The sequence below is a fragment of the Prinia subflava genome, unplaced genomic scaffold (genome assembly GCF_021018805.1).
Source record: "Prinia subflava isolate CZ2003 ecotype Zambia unplaced genomic scaffold, Cam_Psub_1.2 scaffold_60_NEW, whole genome shotgun sequence".
In the NCBI taxonomy this organism is placed as follows: Eukaryota; Metazoa; Chordata; class Aves; order Passeriformes; family Cisticolidae; genus Prinia; species Prinia subflava.
The window spans coordinates 246,786-266,271 of NW_026961067.1; the positions used below are offsets into that span (position 1 = coordinate 246,786).

The window sequence follows — 19,486 nt, forward strand, 5'->3', positions numbered from 1 at the left end:
GGCGGGCCCCCCCTCCCCTGTGCCCCGCTTTAGCCGTGCCGAGCTTACACACAAAAAGTAAAAAAATGTAAAAGAGAGGGCGAGAGCCCTATGGAGGACACTGATCCGACCCAAGGTGCAGCGGACAGAAGAATGGTGCAATATAACCACATGGGAAATAATAAAAAGTTCATGTTCACGGTTAGCAGTCCACATGACCGGCTCTGGCCAATCCCAGAACCCAGCCACTCATAAAGTTCTATCACAAAGTTGTAAATTTTCATAAAACAACAAGGAATTTATTGCATTTCTTCATGACCGGTTTAACAGCAGTCTTTTTCTTAGCCGCCATCTTTTTTTTTTTTTTTTTTCCTAAAAATCTAAAAAATTTAAAGAAAAAAAAAATTAAAAATTTGGGGTCGGGGATTTTTTTTTTTCAGCCTCCACCCCCACCCTTGGCTTGGATATGGGGGCGTGATTGGGAGGAAAAAAGTGGAATAAAAACAAATATTCGCTAACAATAACCCCCCCAAAAAGAATAAAGAGCGGGAGGTTCGGGGGGGATTTCGGGGGGGCAAAGGCGCAGGGAGGGCGCAGTGGGGCTCGCCGCGATTTTGGACCCTTTCCCCCTTTTTATTTCATTTTTTATTATTTTTTGGTCACAATTGGCACCTTTTAGGCTGCGAGGGGCGATCAGGAGGGTTGGGGGGAGGTGAAATAAAGGTAAAAAAAATTAAAAGAACCGCGGGAGGTGCCAGGGCCGGGCTTGGGGGGTCCCCACGGCCGAAACCCCCCCGGGACCCCGCCCTGACCCCGCGATTTTGGGGTGCCCCGGCCTGATGGAAACCTCGCTTTGCCTTTTTCCCTGGAATTCGCCCCAATTCCCGCTGCCCCCCCCAGCGCGGGGGTCCTGCCCGGGAGGGGGGGGCGGCTCCAGCAGAGCCCCCGCGCTCCGGGAGGGGAGGGGGCAGCGAAAATTCTGGAACCGCTTCTATTTTTTATTTATTTCCCACCCTCTCACCCCCGCCTCAGCCTCGCGCTGCAGGGAGGGGAAAAAAAGGGAAAAAAGGAAAAAAAAAGGGTGAAAAAAGGGAATTTTCCCGCTGGATTTTGCCTCGGTTTTCCCCTCCAAATGGGAATTTCGGGGGAAAAGCCGGGCTCGCCCATCCCTGTAATAAAGAGATTTCCAAAATTAGAGCTTGCGGAGCCAGCAGCGAATCTGGGGGCGCGCAGGGCCCTGAGGTGGCGCCTGATTTTGGGGAAAAAAAACCCAAAAATCTGCCCGAGGATGCTCCGGGGACCGAAATCATCTGGGGGAGGCGGGAGGTGGGAAAGGAGCGAGGCTCGGAGGGGACGGAGGGGAAGGTGCGGAGCTGCCACCGCCAAGTCCGTCCCTTTATTTTGGTGCTTTTTTAGGGTTTGGATTTTTTTAAATTATTATTGTTATGATTATTATTCATTAAATTATATTTTTAGTATTTTAATTCTTGTTTTTATTTTTATTTTATTATTTTTATTTATTTATTTTATTATTTTGGTGTTTTTAAAAAAATCATTTATTCATTCATTCATTTATTTATTTATTTTCAATCCCCATCCTTCCGCATCTTGCCCAGCCCTTGGCGTAAAATTCCTCGGAGCCTCCGAAAGAAATAAAATAAATTAAATAAATTAAAAAATAAAATAAATAAAATAAACCAATAAACCGGGCCGGGAGGGGCAGAGGCGCAAGCGCTCAAATTTCCTCGCCCTTTGTTTTGCCTTGTTGATTTTTTAAATCTTTTTTCTTCTTCTTCGTCTTCTCGCCCGCGTTTAATTGCTTTAATTTATTTTATGCGCGCTTTGATGCTCGGCGTTATTTGGTGCTAATGAAAGAGTTCCAGTCCGCAGTAAAGTAATTGAAGGGCGGAGGGAGAAGCTTAAAAAGAGAATAATAAATAAATAAAATGGCCAAAGGCGCGGCGAAATGGATCGGGCTGGTGCGAGGGGGAGAGGATTAAAGCGAGGAGCGGAAAGAAAATTTTGGGGCGATTTTGGGTTCTTTCCTCTCTTTTTTTTTTCGCTTTTCCCTTCCTCAGAAAAAATCCCAGCGCAAGCACAGAGGGAGAGAGGGGAGAGAGCCCCAAAATTCAATTATTTCTCAGGATATTCCCCAAATCGACTGAAAAAGCACCAAAACCTTGAGTGGATTGGCTGTCCCAAAGAAAAGGAGAGAAATTCGGGCGATAAATCGGGGTAAAAAGGAAATTTTCGAGTCCAATAAAAGGTGTTGTTTTTAATAAGCCAAAAGAGGAAGGCACCCAAGGCGCTGTAGGTTGAGATTTCCTTTTTATTTCCAAGAATAATAATCACAGACGAAGGAAAATAACAATAATAATAATAATAATTAATAATAACAACCAAAAAAAAATAGCAACGCGCCGCCATTAAATAATTTGCTACTTTGATATACAACATTTGACGTAGCACAATATTAATTCCTCTTCTTTTTCTCTTTTTTTTTTTTTGAAATTTTTCCCCCTTTTTTTCCCCCTCCCCCCGTAGAGGCTCCAACAACGAAGGTAAAAATATCCACAGACAAAAGAGCATCGCAAGGAGAGAAGAACCACAGAGGTTACAGGGAGGAAGGAGGAAGAATAATCATAATAATAATTCATATTATGTACAGGACTCTACGCGCTAAATGTGATTTGCATTCAGGCTTTGGGGCCACATTTTCCTAAATTAAAGGTGCTAAACACGACCACGTTACTTCAAACCCCCCCTCCCCACCCCAAAAATAAAAATAAAGAGTACACAGCCAAGTACAAACGGAGCTTTTACAAATTACTGGTGCTAGGGGAAGGCTCACACAGGAAAAAATGTGTCTATCTAAAGCCACATTCAATAGGTAGATATTCTAGTGTACAAAAAGGAAAATAAACCCAAAACGACAACAAAAAAACAGACTTTAATATAGGTAGTATTTTTCTCTCAGTGTCATGGAACACAACGCATCACTCCTAGGGGTTTAATTATTTATGCGCTTATCGGTTATTTTTATATATAGTCTTTTTTCCTCTTTTTACTTGTGTTTTTTGTGTTTTTCCCCCTCCTTTTTTTTAATTTTTTTTTTTAATTTTATTTTCTCCTCTCGTTTCCTGCATCCACCCCTCTCCCTATTTTTCACTCCTCCTCATCCTCCTCGCCGTCTGCCTTTTCCTGCCCTCCGGAGCCGGGGCAGGCGCTTTTATTCTCCTTTTTCCACTTCATGCGGCGGTTCTGGAACCAGATCTTGATCTGGCGCTCGGTGAGGCACAGCGAGTGCGCGATCTCGATCCTCCTCCTGCGGGTCAGGTACCGGTTGTAGTGAAATTCCTTCTCCAGCTCCAGCGTCTGGTACCGCGTGTAGGTCTGGCGGCCCCGCTTTCTGTCCGTCCCTGCCAAAAAAAAGCAGATTTGGGTCAGCAAAGTGGATTTAATTTGATTTTTTTTGCCTTGTTTGTAGCGCGGTGCAAGAGCTGCTCCCCTGCGGTTTCACCCGGGTTAAAACCAACAGAACCTGGGCCAATATTTCCTTTATTTGGGGGGTTTTCCTTGCGCTCGAGGCTTTCCCCGCCTCGCCCCGGCTGTTTGCAGTCCCCCGAACCAGCCCGGCTTTCCTTTCCCTGAGTCTCGGTGCTTTTTCATGAGTTTTTAAATTATTAATATTTTATTTTGGCACGCCAGCGGAGCCTCGGAGCGAACAACAAAGTTCACAAAAGTTTCCTGCCCTCCCAGCCCCGGCCAGGCTCGGAGTTCCTGCCTCGATTTTCATCCAAAAAAAGAGAAATTTGGGATGTTTGGGGGGAAATAAGTGCAGAGAGAGAGAGAGAGGGAGAGAAAGAGAGAGAGAGACATCTGCCACCTCCACAAATCCAATGTTTGCCCTCTCCTAAAGCTGTCATCGCCCGGGAGGTTTGGGATGCTCCGGATCATTCCAGGGCTTGTTTCGGGCTCTTGGGGGGTCCCTGAGGGTCCCAGGGGGGCTCCTGTCCCCTCCCAGCCGCTCCTTTCTGGGCTGTGAGGGTGGGGGGGTCTCACCTGCCCCCAGCCCCGGCCAGGGAGGGCTGGAACCGGCCCAGCTCCCGATTTTTCCCGTCCAGCCGACATTTCCTGGCTTCCTGCTCGGGAATTATTCCGCAATCGCCGCGTTCGGTGTAAATCCCGTGCGGATCTGGGGCGGAACGCGGCCCTCGGCCTCTCCTCCGCACATTCCACCTCTTCCTCTCCCCTTTCCACCCCCAAACTCAACCCTATTTCATTTTCTTTTCCATTTTCTTTACTTTTTTTCCTCCTTTTTATCCCCTTATTTTTTCCGCTTTGTTTTGTTTTTAAAGAATAAAAGTCATTAAAAGGAGGGGGAAAAAAAAAAATTAAAAAAAAAAAAAAAGAGAGAGGAAGAAAAAGGAAAAAAAGAGGCAAAACAGCTCGGGCCGAAGCTGTAAAGTAAAAATGTGCAGGTCGTGGAATGCGGGTTGTAAAATCCGCAGAGGGGAGAGCCATAAAGCGCTGCTGAATGGGGATGACAACTCTATCTGTGCCGGAGGATGGAATTCCAGCCCGGATCGCACCCTGGCCACGGGCAGGGAAGGGGGACTGGAAGGTTTTAACACCCCGAGTGGAGTTTTTCTGGGTTTAGGCTCGGAACACGCAGGTTTTTGGGGGGTTTATGTTGATTTTTTGGAGGTTTTCTCTCTTTCCAAAGCCTCTCCAGCGCTGATCCTCGCAGCGTCACCAGGAGCGAGCGCGGGGGGCTCCCTAAATCTGCAGCGGGATAAAAGCGGAGCTGAAGCGTTTACGAGCAGGAATATTCGCTCTCTGATAAATCAGCTGGAAAAGCGGGTGAGTTATGGAGCAGAGGATAGAGAGAGGGGAGCTCCTGCCCTCGGAACCCCCCGGCTCTCCTGGCCCGCCCTTCTCGGCCCGGGGGATGCTCTGGGCCCCAAAAGGAGCTCCCGCCTCGTCCCCCACCCCGCCCCGCTCCCGGGAGGGACAGCAGAGCCTGTCGCCCTCTCTGCGGCATCCCGGGGGGCGAGGAGCCACGGGAGTGACCAGGGACATTGTGAGAGCCTCAGGAGTGACCACGGGCACTGTGAGAGCCCCGGGAGTGACCAGGGACAATGTGAGAGCCACGGGAGTGACCACGGGCACTGTGAGAGCCCCGGGAGTGACCAGGGGCACTGTGAGAGCCCCGGGAGTGACCAGGGACACTTTGAGAGCCCCAAGAGTGACCACGGGCACTGTGAGAGCCCCAGGAGTGACCACGGGCACTGTGAGAGCCCCAGGAGTGACCACGGGCACTGTGAGAGCTCCGGGAGTGACCACGGGCACTGTGAGAGCTCCGGGAGTGACCACGGTCACTGTGAGAGCCCCGGGAGTGACCACGGGCACTGTGAGAGCCCCGGGAGTGACCAGGGACAATGTGAGAGCCCCGGGAGTGACCACGGGCACTGTGAGAGCCCCGGGAGTGACCAAGGACAATGTGAGAGCTCCGGGAGTGACCAGGGACATGTGAAGAGTCCCACGAGTGACCAGGGACATTGTGAGAGCCTCAGGAGTGACCAGGGACATGTGAAGAGTCCCACGAGTGACCAGGGACATTGTGAGAGCCTCAGGAGTGACCAGGGACACTGTGAGAGCCCCAGGAGTGACCACGGGCACTGTGAGAGCCCCGAGAGTGACCACGGGCACTGTGAGAGCCCCGGGAGTGACCACGGGCACTGTGAGAGCCCCAAGAGTGACCACGGGCACTGTGAGAGCCCCGGGAGTGACCACGGGCACTGTGAGAGCCTCAGGAGTGACCACAGACACTGTGAGAGCCCCGGGAGCGACCACGGACACTGTGAGAGCCCCGGGAGCGACCATGGACAATGTGAGAGCCCCGGGAGTGACCACGGGCACCGTGGAGAGTTCCAGGAGTGACCAGGGACACTGAACAGCCCCAAGAGTGACCACGGGCACTGTGGGGAGCTCCAGGAGTGACCACGGGCACTGTGAGAGCCTCAGGAGTGACCAGGGACATGTGAAGAGTCCCACGAGTGACCAGAGACACTGAACAGCCCCAGGAGTGACCACGGGCACTGTGGGGAGCTCCAGGAGTGACCACGGGCACCGTGAGAGCCTCAGGAGTGACCACGGGCACTGTGAACAGCCCCAGGAGTGACCACGGGCACTGTGAGAACCCCGGGAGTGACCACGGACAATGAACAGCCCCAGGAGTGACCACGGGCACTGAGCAGCCCCACGAGTGATCAGGAGCACTCTGGACAGTCCCAGGAGTGACCAGGGACACCGAACAGCCCCACGAGTGACCAGGGACACCGAGCAAAACCCCACGGACACGGAACCGGCGGCTCCGGGCGGGGGGACCGCCCAGCCCGGCCCCGGAGCGCTCCGGGGTGGGAGCGGGGTCGCCCCGGGGCCCCTCCCGGGAGGGGGAAGGGACATTTATTAATCGTTAATTGACGTTAATGCCCCGAGGCGGAGCGCGTCGGGCACCGGAGGCAGCCCGGGGGTTTGGGGCATGTGCGGGGCCAGCGTGACCCGGAGCGGGGCCGCCCCCGGAGCGCCCCCAGCTCCAGCGGGGCTCCCCAGAAGTGCTTTCCCCGGAGGGTTCCGGGACAGAAGGCGCCCCCACCTTCATCCATCCCTCCCTCCATCCATCCCTCCCTCCCTGCCGGTCCCGCCCGGGCTGTCACCGCTCGGGGAGCCGGGATTGTTCCCGGTGTGCCGCCGCTCCTGCCGCGGCAGCGCTCGGGACACGGCGAGGGGCTCCCGGATGAAGCTTTGGCCGCCTCAAAGGAAACAGCCCGAGCCCCCAGAGCACCTCCCATGGCGAGTTTCACCCTCCCGAGCCCGTCTGTCCCTCCGCACAGCCCCCAGCCCGCGAACGGGAGGGGAGGAAGGGGCTGGCCGCGATCCCTGCGCCTCCGTCTGTCCCCTCCAGACAAACAGACACAGCCCGGTGAATATTAAAGCTGCAGGGATGGTGGGGGAGGACCGGAGGGGGGGCTGGGGGTGTGTGGCTCTCCCCCCACCCCCCCTTCCCTTCTCTTTCCAGCGAAACGTCACCAAAGGAGCTGGGGACAATCCCCCCCCCCATTCCTCCTCCGCCGCCCCCCGCGCACGCCCGCACATCATTTACACTCCCCCCACCCCCCGGACCCCCCTCCCCTCCTCCTCCTCCTCCTCCTCCTCCTCCTCTCCCGGTACCTGTGCTCCTCATCCAGGGGTAGATTCGGAAGTTGCTGTCTCCCTGCAGATCCGCGTCCCTCTGGTCGCTTTTGCCGCAGCTCTGCTTGGAGGCGTCTCCCGGGCACATCACGGAGAGGTTCTGCTCGAAGGGGGCACAGTGCATGTTGAAGGAGCCGGGCTCCAGCCCGTAGCCCGAGGGGTACACGCTGGGGGGCTGGGGGTGCACCGAGCTGCCCCCCGAGTAGAGCCCGGGCATGGAGGCGGCGAAGGGCGGCGTGGACGCGGCCCCATAACCCGCTCGCTGCGCGTTGGAGGCGAAAGCACAAGAAGTTTGCTCGGGGAAGACTCCGGACGGGAAAACCGAACTTGCGGCTTGATATTTAGAAAATAAAGCATTCGCATAATACAATGAACTCATAATTTGGCCGGGTGATTTGTAGGTCGGGACGTTTTAGTGTCGGTTTTACGAGGTACCGTGATATATTACGGAATTAGAGTCCAGATTTACACCAAAAAGGAGCCTTTTTCCTCCCGGCCCCGGTGACGCGCGGGCACGTGGCCGCGCCGGCGCCAATCGCCGCCCGCCCCCTCCTCGGGGGCACGGGACTGTGCGGCTGGATTTATAAAATATGATAAATAATTGATGCCGTATAAAACCCCGCGCGATCTCTGCTGGAAGGGGTGAAATTTGTGCCGGAGCCGATAAGAAACCTGTAATCAGTTTTCAGCTCAGGGCGAGGGAGGGAGGGGAGGGGGGCAGGGAGGAGGAAAAAAAAAAAAAAGAATAAAAAGAAATGAAAAAGGGGAGGGGGTCACGAGCACGTTGCTGATAAACCAGCGAGGCTCTCTCGGTCTCTCTCTGCTGGAGGAAAGGGAAGGGAGCTCTATTTATCCCTTTATTGATCCCGTCGAAATTTCCCTCCTTTGCACCATTTCCTCGGCTCCGAGCTACTTTTTTTCTCCAGACTGTCCATAATTCCCTCCTCCCCTCCCCCACCTTGACCCTCGCCCCCTCCTCAACCCACCCCCCCCCCAAAAAAAAAAAAAAAGGAAAAAAAAGACAAATCTCTCATTGATACCGAATACTTTCAGGCGTCTTTTTTTTTTTTAATCTTTTTTTTTTTCCTTTCCCCCTCCCCAAGACGCCTCTGAGCTCTGTATCTGATTTATCCCAGCGCCACCGAGCTGGCGTTGGCTTTTCTTGTTGTGAAAGATAAAACGCGCTCGGCTCCCTTGTTCGGCGTGTCAGCGCTTCTGGGGGCTCCGTTCCAGCCGCGAACCGGAGCTGAGCAGCTGCTGGTTTGTTTTTGTTTTCTGCTGGTTTGTTTTTGTTTTCTGCTGGTTTGTTTTCTGCTGGGGAAGCACAGAAACCATCCAAAAACCGCGATCTGACTCCTTTTTTTTCTTTTTTTTTTTTTTTTTAGAGAGGAGGTGGCGGCCGCGGGGTGGGCGGGATGGGGAGGGGGTGCAGAGAGAAAGAAGAATAAATAAATAAATTATTAAAAAAAAGAGTCGGGGAGGCAGGAAAAGCAGACAATGGTGCGGGTTTCTCCTTCGCCAAGGTTATGAGCGATGCGATCCCAGCGCCAGCCAAAGCCAGGAGCGCCCCGAGCCGCGGCCAGGGCGAGCAGAGCAACGACAACAACAAAAAAGCGACAAAAAAAAAGGGGGAAAAGCCGCGGAATCCAAGGCACGTTACCTTCAGCAGGATTTCCACCCCCAGCCCGGGCTGTCAGAGCCGGGAGCAGCAGCGGGAGAGGAGCGGGAGCGCCCCGGGCCCTTCCCCGCCCTCGGCCGCGGCTCCCCGGCCCGGCCCGGCCCGGCCCGGCCGCGGCTCCCGGGCCCGGGATGTTTCACCGGGCCCGGGGAGGTTTCACCGAGCCCGGGGAGGTTTCACCGGGCCCGGGGAGGTTTCACCGGACCCGGGAGGTTTCACCGGACCCGGGGAGGTTTCACCGGGCCCGGGGAGGTTTCACCGAGCCCGGGGAGGTTTCACCGAGCCCGGGAAGGTTTCTCCTCCCCTCAGGGAGGTTTCTCTCTCCCCTCACAATCTGCTTTTTAAATTTTTCCTCTCTGTCCGAGCGGTCCTGGAGGAAGCGAAAGGAATGATGTCACGGGATTGTGGCTTGTAAACTTTATTGTAACTTTTCTTCCGCCGCTTCCAGGTTTAGACAATAGAACAAAGTGGTGAAAGAACAACAAAATATAGCATTAGTTCCCCCAATAAAGTAATTCACGTATACAGTATACATTCTTTTTCACAGTTAACCTAAAGATCACTTTACGACTTGCTTCACTGTGCGCATGCTAACTAAAGGAGAGAAAAAACGCTTTTAAAATTTTTTTTCTTGTGTTTTTTTCCTTTTTTTCCCTTTTTTTTTAGATTTTTTGGAAGAGACAATGACAAATCGGGAAGAAAAAAAAAAGGAAAAAAAAATAAAAAGAAAGAAAACAGCCTAACCAAGGCAAAGAAGAGGAGGGGAAAGTGAAGAGAGAGGAAGAGAGAGATAACTACAGCATAAATAGGCAGTTTCATGTTGTTGGGATGTTCTTCTCAATAGCTACCTCCAGCACACACAGATAAACCACAACAGAAAAAATAAAACAAATAGAAAGGGCCGGGAAACAACCAACTAAAATTCAAATTTAAAACCCAACCAACCAAACCAACAAAAAAAAGTGCACAAATGTAATATCACGGAACTCCTATAGCGCTGAAAGCTATGTTAACCAACCCACCCCCCACGCCCCCGGAAAGGAGAAGAAGAAGAAGAAGAGAGAAAGACAGAGAGAGAGAGAGAGAGAGAGAATTTCACAGTCATGTTTTACAGAAGCTATTGCGTTACACTACCACTAGTTAATAACTGGCAAAAGGCAGCGGAGAGCCCGCGGTCCCCCCCGCCCTCCGCTCATTGTATCGAGGGATAATCGGGAAAGTGGTGCTTACAGCGATATTGTTTTACAGCAATAAAAGGGGCTGGGGGATTTTTTTTTTTATTTATTTATTCCCCCCCTCCCCCTTTTTCTCTTTTCTACGCTTTGTTTTTCTGGTTTGTTGTGATTTTTTTTTGTCCCTTGTCCCCCCCCCCAGCCCTCCCTTACACGATCTGCCATTAACGCGGGGCTGGGGGCTCTCCCACCCCGGCAGCGCTCGCCTTTCAGTCCTCCAAACTCCTTTTATTTCTTGTCCGCCTTCTGTGCTTCCCCTTCCTCGTCCACCTCCTGGGCCCTTTCCATTTTCTGTTTTTCCAGTTCCTCCTGCTCGCATTTGCTGCTGGGAAACTTGTCTTTGTTGTTCTCCTTTTTCCATTTCATCCTCCTGTTCTGGAACCAGATTTTGACCTGCCTCTCTGTCAATCCCAGGGCGTGCGAGACCTCGATCCTCCGTTTGCGGGTCAGGTAGGGATTAAATAGAAATTCCTTCTCCAGTTCCAGGGTCTGGTAGCGGCTGTAGGTTTGCCTCCCCCTCCTGCGTCCGGCGGCTGCTGGGGGATGGCAAAGGTTGGGTGGGAGAGGGGGGAAGAGGAGAAGGAGGTTGAGAGAAACATAAACCAGGCTCGGGGAGAGGCAGGAGCAGCCCCAAACCCAGGGGAAAAAAAGGGAAAAAAAAAATCCAGAGGGGCGAGGGGAAAGGAAAATCCAGGAGGGGAGAGAGCTCAGAGGGGAAGGGGAAAAGGGGAGAGGAAGGGGAGGGGGGCTCGCCCTGAGCCCACCCCGAGCAGCCCGGCCGGAGCTGCGCTTTGCACTCTGCTGATCGCCCCCAGCACAACAGCGGCGCTCGGGGGGACCGAGCGAAAAACAACCCGCAAAAAGCACAAAGAAACACCCCGAAATGGAAATAAATAAAAGGCTGCAGCCCGGGGAGAGGCGGCGGCACGGCCGAGACCCCGAACCGAACGCCGAACAAAAATGAAGGGGCTTTTTAAGGCTATAAAAGTGCCATAAACTTTAAGGGACGCTTCCTTCCACAGAAAGCCCGGCTCGCTCAGCCCCCAGAAGAAAAGGTCTCCTTCAGGGTAATTAAACTATAAAGCAATTTACAAGTGCAAAAGTTTACCCCCATAAAGCAGTAAAATACAGTCACCGGGGGGAAGAAAAAGGCAGCGAAAGAAAGAAAGCCAGCAAAGAGGGGGCAGTAAGAAAAGGGGATAAAAAAATAAAAATAAAGGAGGGGGTGGCGGGATGACAGAAGAGGGGGGAGCCGGGGGCTGCTTTGTGGGGCTCTTCCCGTTTTTCTCCTCACCTTGCGGCCGCATCCAGGGGAAGAGCTGGGTGGGAGAAGGGCTCTGCTCGGAGCTCTCCGCCTCCTCGCCGAGGCCGCCGGCGGCGAGCTTGCAGTCCGCGTACTGCACCAGCTCGGGCTCCTGCGCCCCGAACAGGCTCTGCCGCTGCAGGGGCTCGTAGCCGTAGAAGTTGCCCGGGTCGCCATGGCACGCCACGGCGCACGGGTTCTGCTGGTACGGGGAGCTGGAGAGCGAGGACGCGCCGTGGTAAAACTCCTGGATTTGGGGCGGGTGCTGGAAGGTGCCGCCCGCGCCCGGTCCGTACACCACGGTGGGTCTGCCCCCCAGATCCTGCGCGAAGCCACAGTCATAGTAATTGGGGCGCAGGGAGTCGCCGGTTTTGTATTTGGAGAAGAGTGAGTTGACAAAATAGGAGCTCATTTTAATTTCAATAAGAGAGGTTCGTTGCTTCCTTCCTTCCTTTTTTTTTTTTTTTTTTTTTTTTTCTCAAGAGGAGGAAAAAAATTAAAAAAAAAAAAATTAAAAAAAAAAATCGCTCCCCCCACAACAAAACCAGACCGCGGGAATCTATTAGCAAAAAAAGAAAGCGCTAAGATGCTAAGCAACGACAGTTTGTGATTTCCAGGAATATAAAAGGAGGATATAATCAAAACTCTAAGCCTGCATGATATTGAATTCTTTCCTCCCCCCCACCCCTAAAAAAAAAAAAAAAAAAAAATCGCCACTTAAAGAGTTCTCGCTTTACATTTCCAAGAAGAGATGCCAGTTCATAAACAGTTTTCAGTGATTTACTTCGGCGCAAATGAGTTGTTTCATATTTTGCAGTGTCTTTTCATGATCATTTGCATCTATTACCAAAACCTCACCCGATTGGCTTCTCCTTACTCCACACGGACTCTGCACCGCATGATTGTGAAAGGAAGAGTGTGAGAGAATAAAGAAGGAAAAGCGAGCGAGGGGGAGCGAGAGAGAGAGAGGGAGAGGGAGGGCGAGGGGAAGGGAGAAGGAGGTGGGGTGAATATACGGATTAAATATGTTTAACTACCTACATTAATGAGATATCGCTCGCCTCACAACAAATCACGTACCTAGACCACCCAAAAGATTGATTTTTGGGGAGTGTTGGAAAATTAAAGAGGAGCGCTCGCAGTCGTTAATTTCAAAATTTTAACGAGGCAGTTTTAGCCTTTTTAAATGTCAGGGTCGCTTTGGAAAACTGTAAAAGAACACGATTTAATTGCTACCAGTTTTAAAAGGTCCTATAAATGTAATTGGTATTTTAATACAAGTTATCAAATCATACAGCTTCTTACCCTAAACATATTTTAAAACAAACGAGGTAGTCATATTTAACATTTTAATGATCAATTTCCTTATTATTGATAAAGGTTTAACTATCGCATGAAGGGAATTGCGTTTGTAATAGCCCCAAAAAAGGCCGTAAACTGTTTAACAAACTATAAAGCGCCATAAAGCCGGGGATGTTGTTGTTGTTTATTCCGCACTCCATAAAAGCCGCTCGGGTTTTACGAGTCCGCTCCTCCTCGGCGATGGAGCCCAGCTCGGATCGGAGCCTTCCGCGGCCGCGGAGAGACGCGGAGGTGTCAATATTGAATTTAAATTATCCGAGTTTTTCAGCTAGAACATCGAATTTCGCTGCTTCCTCCTCCTCCTCTTCCTCCTCCTCCTCCTCCCGCAGCCAGGACTCGCTCGGGGAGGATTTGGGAAACTCCAAATGTTGAGGCTCCGGAGGAGGAAACCCCACCTCGCCCCCCGCAACAACTTCCATTTTTTAATTATTTTAATATTTTATTTAATTTTATTTTCCCAGAAAAAAAAAAAAAAAAGAAAAAAAAATTTAAAAAAATAAGAAAAGAAACCACAAAACCCCGGGGGGAGCGGGGGGAGGAGAGGAGAGGAGAGCGAAGCTTTTCTGCTTTTCTCTTTTATTGGCCTTCGGCAGCAGCGGAGCCAAAGTTGCCCCTCGGATGCCAGCGCTGCAATTTTCCAGCGCCTAAACACACAGGGGGTGAATTCTGAGCTTCATTTTCGCAGTCAGCAGATATTACCCAGACGTTTTCCCGGTTAATAACAGCCCCCAACCCTCCCAGCCCCAGCCTGCCCCAGCCCCACAGCCCCCCGCAATTCCAGCTGGGTTTTCCAGCCTTTCCAGCCCCCAACCTTCTCTTTTCCTCCTCAATTTTTGATTTTTTCCTCCACTTCTCTCTGCTGTTTCCTCCGCCTGAGCGGGGCTGGAGGGGAGAAATGTGAATTTGGGAGGTTCCACTCCGGCTGAGGGACAAAACTCAACCTCCAACGCACCAAAAAAACAGGGAAAAGTTGAAATATTTCAGTTTTTCACCCATAGTTTAAAAAATAAACACCCAAACCCCGCACTAGGATGATCAGTGGGGACAGGCAGGGACTGAAGGAAGAGCAGGAAAGAAAACAAAGATAGCAACGGAATAAAACTTTAAACCCATCCTTAGAGAAATAATTTAAGCAAACGCGCTTCCTTTATTTTGTGCGGGGATAATTCCAGCCGAGCCTAAGAGCCTTTTCGGGTAATTATTGCTGCCGGAGTACTTGCAGCGGTATAATTAAAGAATTAAAGCTTTTTTCGCCCCTCTAAAAGACGAGTTAACATTTTCCTTTTTTCCCCGCACTTTTATTGCCGATTGAGCGGATTCGGGTTTCATCTCGCCGCATAAAAACGCCCCGAGAACGGCTTTTCAAAATAAAATAAAAATAAAATAGAAATAAATGGAGCTTCGCAGCCCGGCCTGGGGGTGCTGGGATATTCAAGGGGGAGTGGGGTGGGGAAAAAAATTAAAAAAAAATTAAAAGGGAACGGAGCAAAGTGAATTTAGAGCAGAACTTTCTCCTCCTGCGCGCGTTTACAGCCGCGCCCTCCTCTCCTGAAGTTCGGGGGGGAAAAAAAGGAGCAGGAATTCCCCTTCCCGCGAAGTTGCAGTTGGAAGTGAAGATTTTTATGGAGTGCGGGAGGATTTTTATGCGCTGGTAACTCAGCGATGGCCCAGAAATCAATGGCTGATCCTAAATCACCGCGCTCGGGCCGCCCGGAGAAAGGAAAATGTTTCCATTGCAAGGAAAAAAAACCCGGCGCGAGTGCGAGATAATTTATAAATACCCGGCGGAGGGAAGATTTATTGGGAATACATAAGGAAAAAAAAAAGGAAAATAAAAGAAAATTAAAGAACGTCAAATCCCCTCCTGCCTAAAGCCCAAGTTTTCCCTGCCCTGCCTCTCGCCCAATGCACAGGGGCGAGATTTTTCTTCATTTCGCTCATTTATTCCCGCTCGGGCCCGTTTTTCATCTCACGGCGAGGAAAAGGGGGAGCCCGGAGGTGCCGAAACTTCTCCTCCTGAAATAAAATCTCCGAAAGAAATTGGATGGTCCCAGCCTCGCCCCAAAATCCTGATTTTTTTTGGAGCTGCGGGAGCGGATTCGGATGGAACTCAGGGTAAAAAAACAAAAATATTTATACCAATCGGAAAGAAAACCCATCTTGAAATTATTGCCGCCCTTTCTACAGGAAGAATTACAACAATTGAATAAATTTTTTCCCCCGCTCGTAATTCTGAGGAAGCAAAGGCCGGAATAAAAGTGAACTCGCGGAGTTAAAAGTTGACATTATTGTGTTTATATGTACCCTAAACCGTGGTTTAAGAACATTTTGGGTTCATTTACTCATTTGTGGCATTTTAAAAATATTTCTAAAGCTGTTAAAGTGAAGAATTCAAGCAAAGAGCAGCGCCACTGCCAAAAGATGGGGCGGCCGCACCAGGAATGAGAGGTTTAACTTGAAAAAAACAAATGTTTTTGCTTTGTTGCACGGTTGGGTTGGTTTTTGTTGGGTTTTTTTTTCTTCCTGCGGTGGCTGAGATTATAAACCACATAAAATATCGAGCCGGGAAAGCGCAGATCATCCTAATGGCCGAGGGGGAAAGAAAATATTGTCCGGGCTTTGCGCGTCCCTTTCTCCCCGAAATCTTCGAGTTTCTCTCTTTTTTTCCAACCCTGCGAACGTAAATCTGCGGGGCCGGGGTAATTCCAGCTGTCCTCCCACCTCCAGAGCAGCAGAAAACAAAACCCGCCGCTTTATTTTTATTTAATTCCCTTCTAAACGAACATTTCGGAGGGATGCGCGCCCCACCTCTCGCCGCATCTCCGCTGCCGCCTTGTCGCCTTTATTCTTTTCCCTTCCCAGCCTCACATAATTCACCCCGGATCAAAAAAATAATAATAAAAAAGGATGTAAGCTATAAAAGCGGCGAAAGAGCGATAATTAACCCAATATTTTAGGTAATGGAATCAAGGTGGGAGCGCCTCCAACGTGGAGCGACGGCGCCACCTCGCGGCCGCGCGCGGAACTGCGGGCGGGGCAAGGAAAAATTATTATTAAAAATAAAAATAAAACAGTCAAAAATATTTATCAAAAATTAAAAATCTCGCTCCTCTCTGGGGGGATAAAACAGCTAAAAAAATTTTAAAAAGAAAAGAGGTGAGGGAGAGGAAAAGGAGGGAAATGAGAATGAAATTCTTCTTTGTCGCCTCTCGGCCGGAGTTTTCTGAAAGTGCGGCAATAAAATTTTAAAGAAGAAGAAGAAGAAGAAGAGCAGAGGGTTCGCTTTTGAAACGCGCCTTTGTTTCAATGCCGAGACTAAACAATTGCTCATTCTGCTGCCCTGGAGGCGAGCGGGGCTGTAAAATCATCAAGCGCTGCCCCGGCCCAGACGTCTCGCCAGAGCTCTGTGCCCCCTGTGCCCGGCGTTGTTTTAAAAGGAAAAAAAAAAAAAAAAGAGGATAAAAGAAAAAAAAAAAGGTAAAAAAAAATTTGGAACAAACAAAACAACACCAAAAAAAAAAAAAAGAAAAAAAAAAGAACAAAGGGAATCATCCCCAGCGCTGGATTTTCGCGGCATCTGCGGGAGAAGAATAAATTAGCAAAAAGTCCCTCCCCAATTTTTGTCTTTGCCCCCCAACTTTTTTTTTTCTTTTTCTTCTTCTTTTTCTTTCTTTCCTTTTTTTTTTTTTTTTTTTTTTTTTAGCTGGCCCCTCCTTCAAGAAAAAAATAAAATTAAAAAAGAAGAAAAAAATAAAATTAAAAAAAGAAGAAAAATAAAAGAAACGAGCGGGAACTCGGTGGCTGAGGCAGCAGCAGCGCTGGGTTTCCCCACATTCCCGAGTCGCTGCAGTAATTTAGGAGTTCCTGAAAGTTTCCTTGCACTGTTTCCTTTACAGCCGCTTAGTTCCTTAACCTTCAGAAATTTATACCCTATAAAGTTTTATAGCGGTCATATTCTTTTATTGCAGCGCGCTGCACTGAATTTTCCTTTTTTTATGACAAGTTCCTTCCCTTTCTCTCTCTTCCCTCTGTAAGCTCCCAAAATTCTTCCTTCTTCTTTTGTTTTCTTTTCAGAGCTGCCCCAAAGAAAGGATTTTTTCTCTTTTTTTCCCTTTAAGAAGTGAAATATTGCCCTTTAGAGCGGCCCACCGCGTTAAAAATTAGCGGGAAGGAGATCCCGGCTCGTTTCTCGCTACCTGCGGGGCCGAGCAGCGCTCCGAGTTTATTTGGCTTTTTAATTTTTGGTGCTTTTAATTTATTTCTTTTTAAGTAGAAACGCGCTCTCCAGGCGCTTGTGCTGCAATAAAACCTCAAAAGAATTCGGAGGGGGAATCGCAGGAATTGTCGTGGAAAAAGGAGCCGCGTGTGGGAGCCGAGGTGATGCCGGGCGGGGGGGGGTCCCCGCTGGTTTGGGGTTTTTTGGGGTTTTTTGGGGTTTTTTGGGGGGTTTTGGGGTTTTTTTCTTCTTCTCTGGCCAAGTTTTTCCTTGGGAGAGAGGGGAATTAAAGAGAGGAAAAGTCAAAAATCCACGCGGAGTTTTTCCCTCAGGCTGAGGCGGGAATGAAGGGAGGAAACCTCCAAAAAATCAGAAATAAACTCAAAAAAAATTTTAAAAAAGGGTGGGGGAAATGCAGCTAGAAATCCGCAACCTCCGATTTCAGAATTCAAACTAATATTAATATTAATAATAATAATAATAAAAAAAATATCAGAAGTGCAGCAAGTTTGGGTGGGACTCAGCAAACCCCTGCTGCTCCAGAGGGGAATTATCTCCACTTCTGGATTGATTTTTTTAAAAAATCTAAACCCAAAACGATGCCACTAAAAAAAAATAATTTTAAAACCCCCCAAAAAAGCAGGAAAAGAGCGGGAATAGCCCTGGAGTTCCGGGAGAAGCAGGAGAACACAAGGACAGAGCGCTGCTTGTTGTTCTAAAATCGATTTTTATTCTGGAGCATTAAAACATCTCTGGAAAATACACCCGGGCTGATGCTACAGAAAAGACAATTCCCCCAAGTTTTTATTTCTTTTTTTTTTTTTTCATTTTTTTCCCTTTATTTCCTAATAAAATCGGCTAACATCTTCAATTCTATGTTCAAAGAACATTATATCGTCATCTTAAAAATATCTGCTCTTTACCACAACTCTAAGGAACGCGAGGAAAAACCGAGGGGTCGCAAAACATCGAGGAAAACGCGGCTGGAAATGAAAATAAAGAGGATTTTCGGCAAATCCGTGAAGAATTCGAGAACCAACCCGACCTGGAAAAATTCCGCCCAGCTCCAAATCAGTTCCCACCCGTTTGATTTTATTTAATATTTTTTGTTGTTGTTGTTTAATAAATCAGATTTTAGAGGACCCGCCCTGCTGCCTCCAAAATGGAATTATTTCAATTCAAGTTTTTGAACCCAGAGCGGAGTTTGGGGGCGCTGAGCTCCCTCCGGCAGCAGAAGGGTTAAATTTGGGAGCAGAAGGAATAAAAGTTTCACAGGAGAAAAGTCCGGGCAGCAAAAAGAAAACCAAAACCCAAAAACTCCAAACCAATTTTCTGGGGATGCTCTCAAACCCCGCAGCTCTGGTTTCTCCTCCGGGGAAAGGTTTTTTTTAATATTTTTTTTTAATATTTTTTAAATATTTTTAACCCTTTTTTGAGGGTTTGGAGCGGAAATTTCAGGGGCAGCTCCTCGGGTTTTATCTCGGGATCGCGGAGGGAGGGGGAAGGAAAAAAAAGCAAAAATAAATAAATTTTTAAAATGCAGGAACTTTTCCAAAAATGCAAATCTGCAAATCCTCCCTATCGCTGCTGCCCAGAGCAGCCCCGGCCCCGCTGATAAAAGTTTGGGACGCTCCTGGAAACAGATCTGGGCTGGTTCCTTCAGATAAACAGCAGGAAAAAATCGCTTTTTTCTGGTTTTTTCTTTTTCCTTTCCCCTCCCTCTCCCCATTCAAACGAGCCGCCTTCCCCTCGGAAGCCTAAAAGTACAAATTCCTCACGCGAGGGAGCTTTAATTCCATTTTTTTTCCCAAGTTTTGTTTCCCCCAGCCACTTCCAACAGCAAAAATCTTCTCGGAAAAAATTCAAAAATAATAATTAAAATGAAAAATAAAAATAAAAAGCCGCAGCAGAGACAGAAAAAGGAGCTCCAACACTGACAGACACACGAGCACGACACAAGCACGGAACCCACTGGAACTAAACCCCCCTCCCGCTCCCCCCGAACCCCAAATTCAGAGATAAAGGGACCCCAAAAACCCCCCCGGGCTGAGGATGAGGATGGAGAAACGCCCGGGGCTCCTTCCTCGCTCCGGGAACCCTCCCGGAGCCACGGAAAACAAAATAAAAATAAAAATAAAAATAAAAATTAAAATTAAAATTAAAATTAAAAACCACCCCAAAAGCTCTCGAGGTCACCCCGGAGCCGAAAGGAGATTCAAGTATTAAAAAAAGGAATTAAAAAAATAAACAATAAAGCCGGGCTGGGGTTGGCACTTTTATCTCTGCAGCAGCTCCAGGAAAAGTCCAAAATCCACAATAAATTATAAATATCTAGCGCTAAGAACAACCTGAATGCTGCACTAAGGTAGTTTGTTCTTTTTTTTTTTTTTTTTTTTTTTTTGTTGGGTTTTTTGTGTGTTTTCTTTCTTTTTTTTTTGTTTTTTAATAACTTTTGGAAGTTA

The 19,486-nt window shown here is 49.1% G+C and overlaps 2 protein-coding genes and 2 long non-coding RNA genes across 5 annotated transcripts; 2 read left to right on the plus strand and 2 right to left on the minus strand.

Annotated features, from left to right (window-relative positions):
- Positions 1-2,290: 2,290 nt before the first annotated feature.
- Positions 2,291-7,784, minus strand: HOXB7 (homeobox B7). The gene is made up of 2 exons (XM_063425229.1): positions 7,213-7,784; positions 2,291-3,398 (listed from the first exon to the last, which is right to left on the minus strand). Exons 1-2 carry the CDS (start codon positions 7,610-7,612, stop codon positions 3,145-3,147), a joined length of 654 nt encoding a protein of 217 aa, XP_063281299.1. The 5' UTR covers positions 7,613-7,784; the 3' UTR covers positions 2,291-3,144.
- A 1,109-nt stretch (positions 7,785-8,893) lies between these two features.
- LOC134565609 (uncharacterized) lies at positions 8,894-9,679 on the plus strand. Its single transcript, XR_010083952.1, has 2 exons — positions 8,894-9,104; positions 9,184-9,679. It is a non-coding gene; the product is annotated as an uncharacterized LOC134565609 (long non-coding RNA).
- HOXB8 (homeobox B8) lies at positions 9,314-12,221 on the minus strand. 2 transcript variants are annotated; one of them, XM_063425226.1, is made up of 2 exons: positions 11,438-12,221; positions 9,314-10,676 (listed from the first exon to the last, which is right to left on the minus strand). In XM_063425226.1, exons 1-2 carry the CDS (start codon positions 11,856-11,858, stop codon positions 10,372-10,374), a joined length of 726 nt encoding a protein of 241 aa, XP_063281296.1. In that variant the 5' UTR covers positions 11,859-12,221; the 3' UTR covers positions 9,314-10,371. The 2 variants fall into 2 exon arrangements, with proteins under 2 accessions (XP_063281296.1, XP_063281295.1); XM_063425225.1 differs by having other exon boundaries at positions 9,314-10,679.
- On the plus strand, positions 10,452-18,554 carry LOC134565604 (uncharacterized). The gene is made up of 3 exons (XR_010083948.1): positions 10,452-10,593; positions 17,082-17,185; positions 17,960-18,554. It is a non-coding gene; the product is annotated as an uncharacterized LOC134565604 (long non-coding RNA).
- Positions 18,555-19,486: the final 932 nt, after the last annotated feature.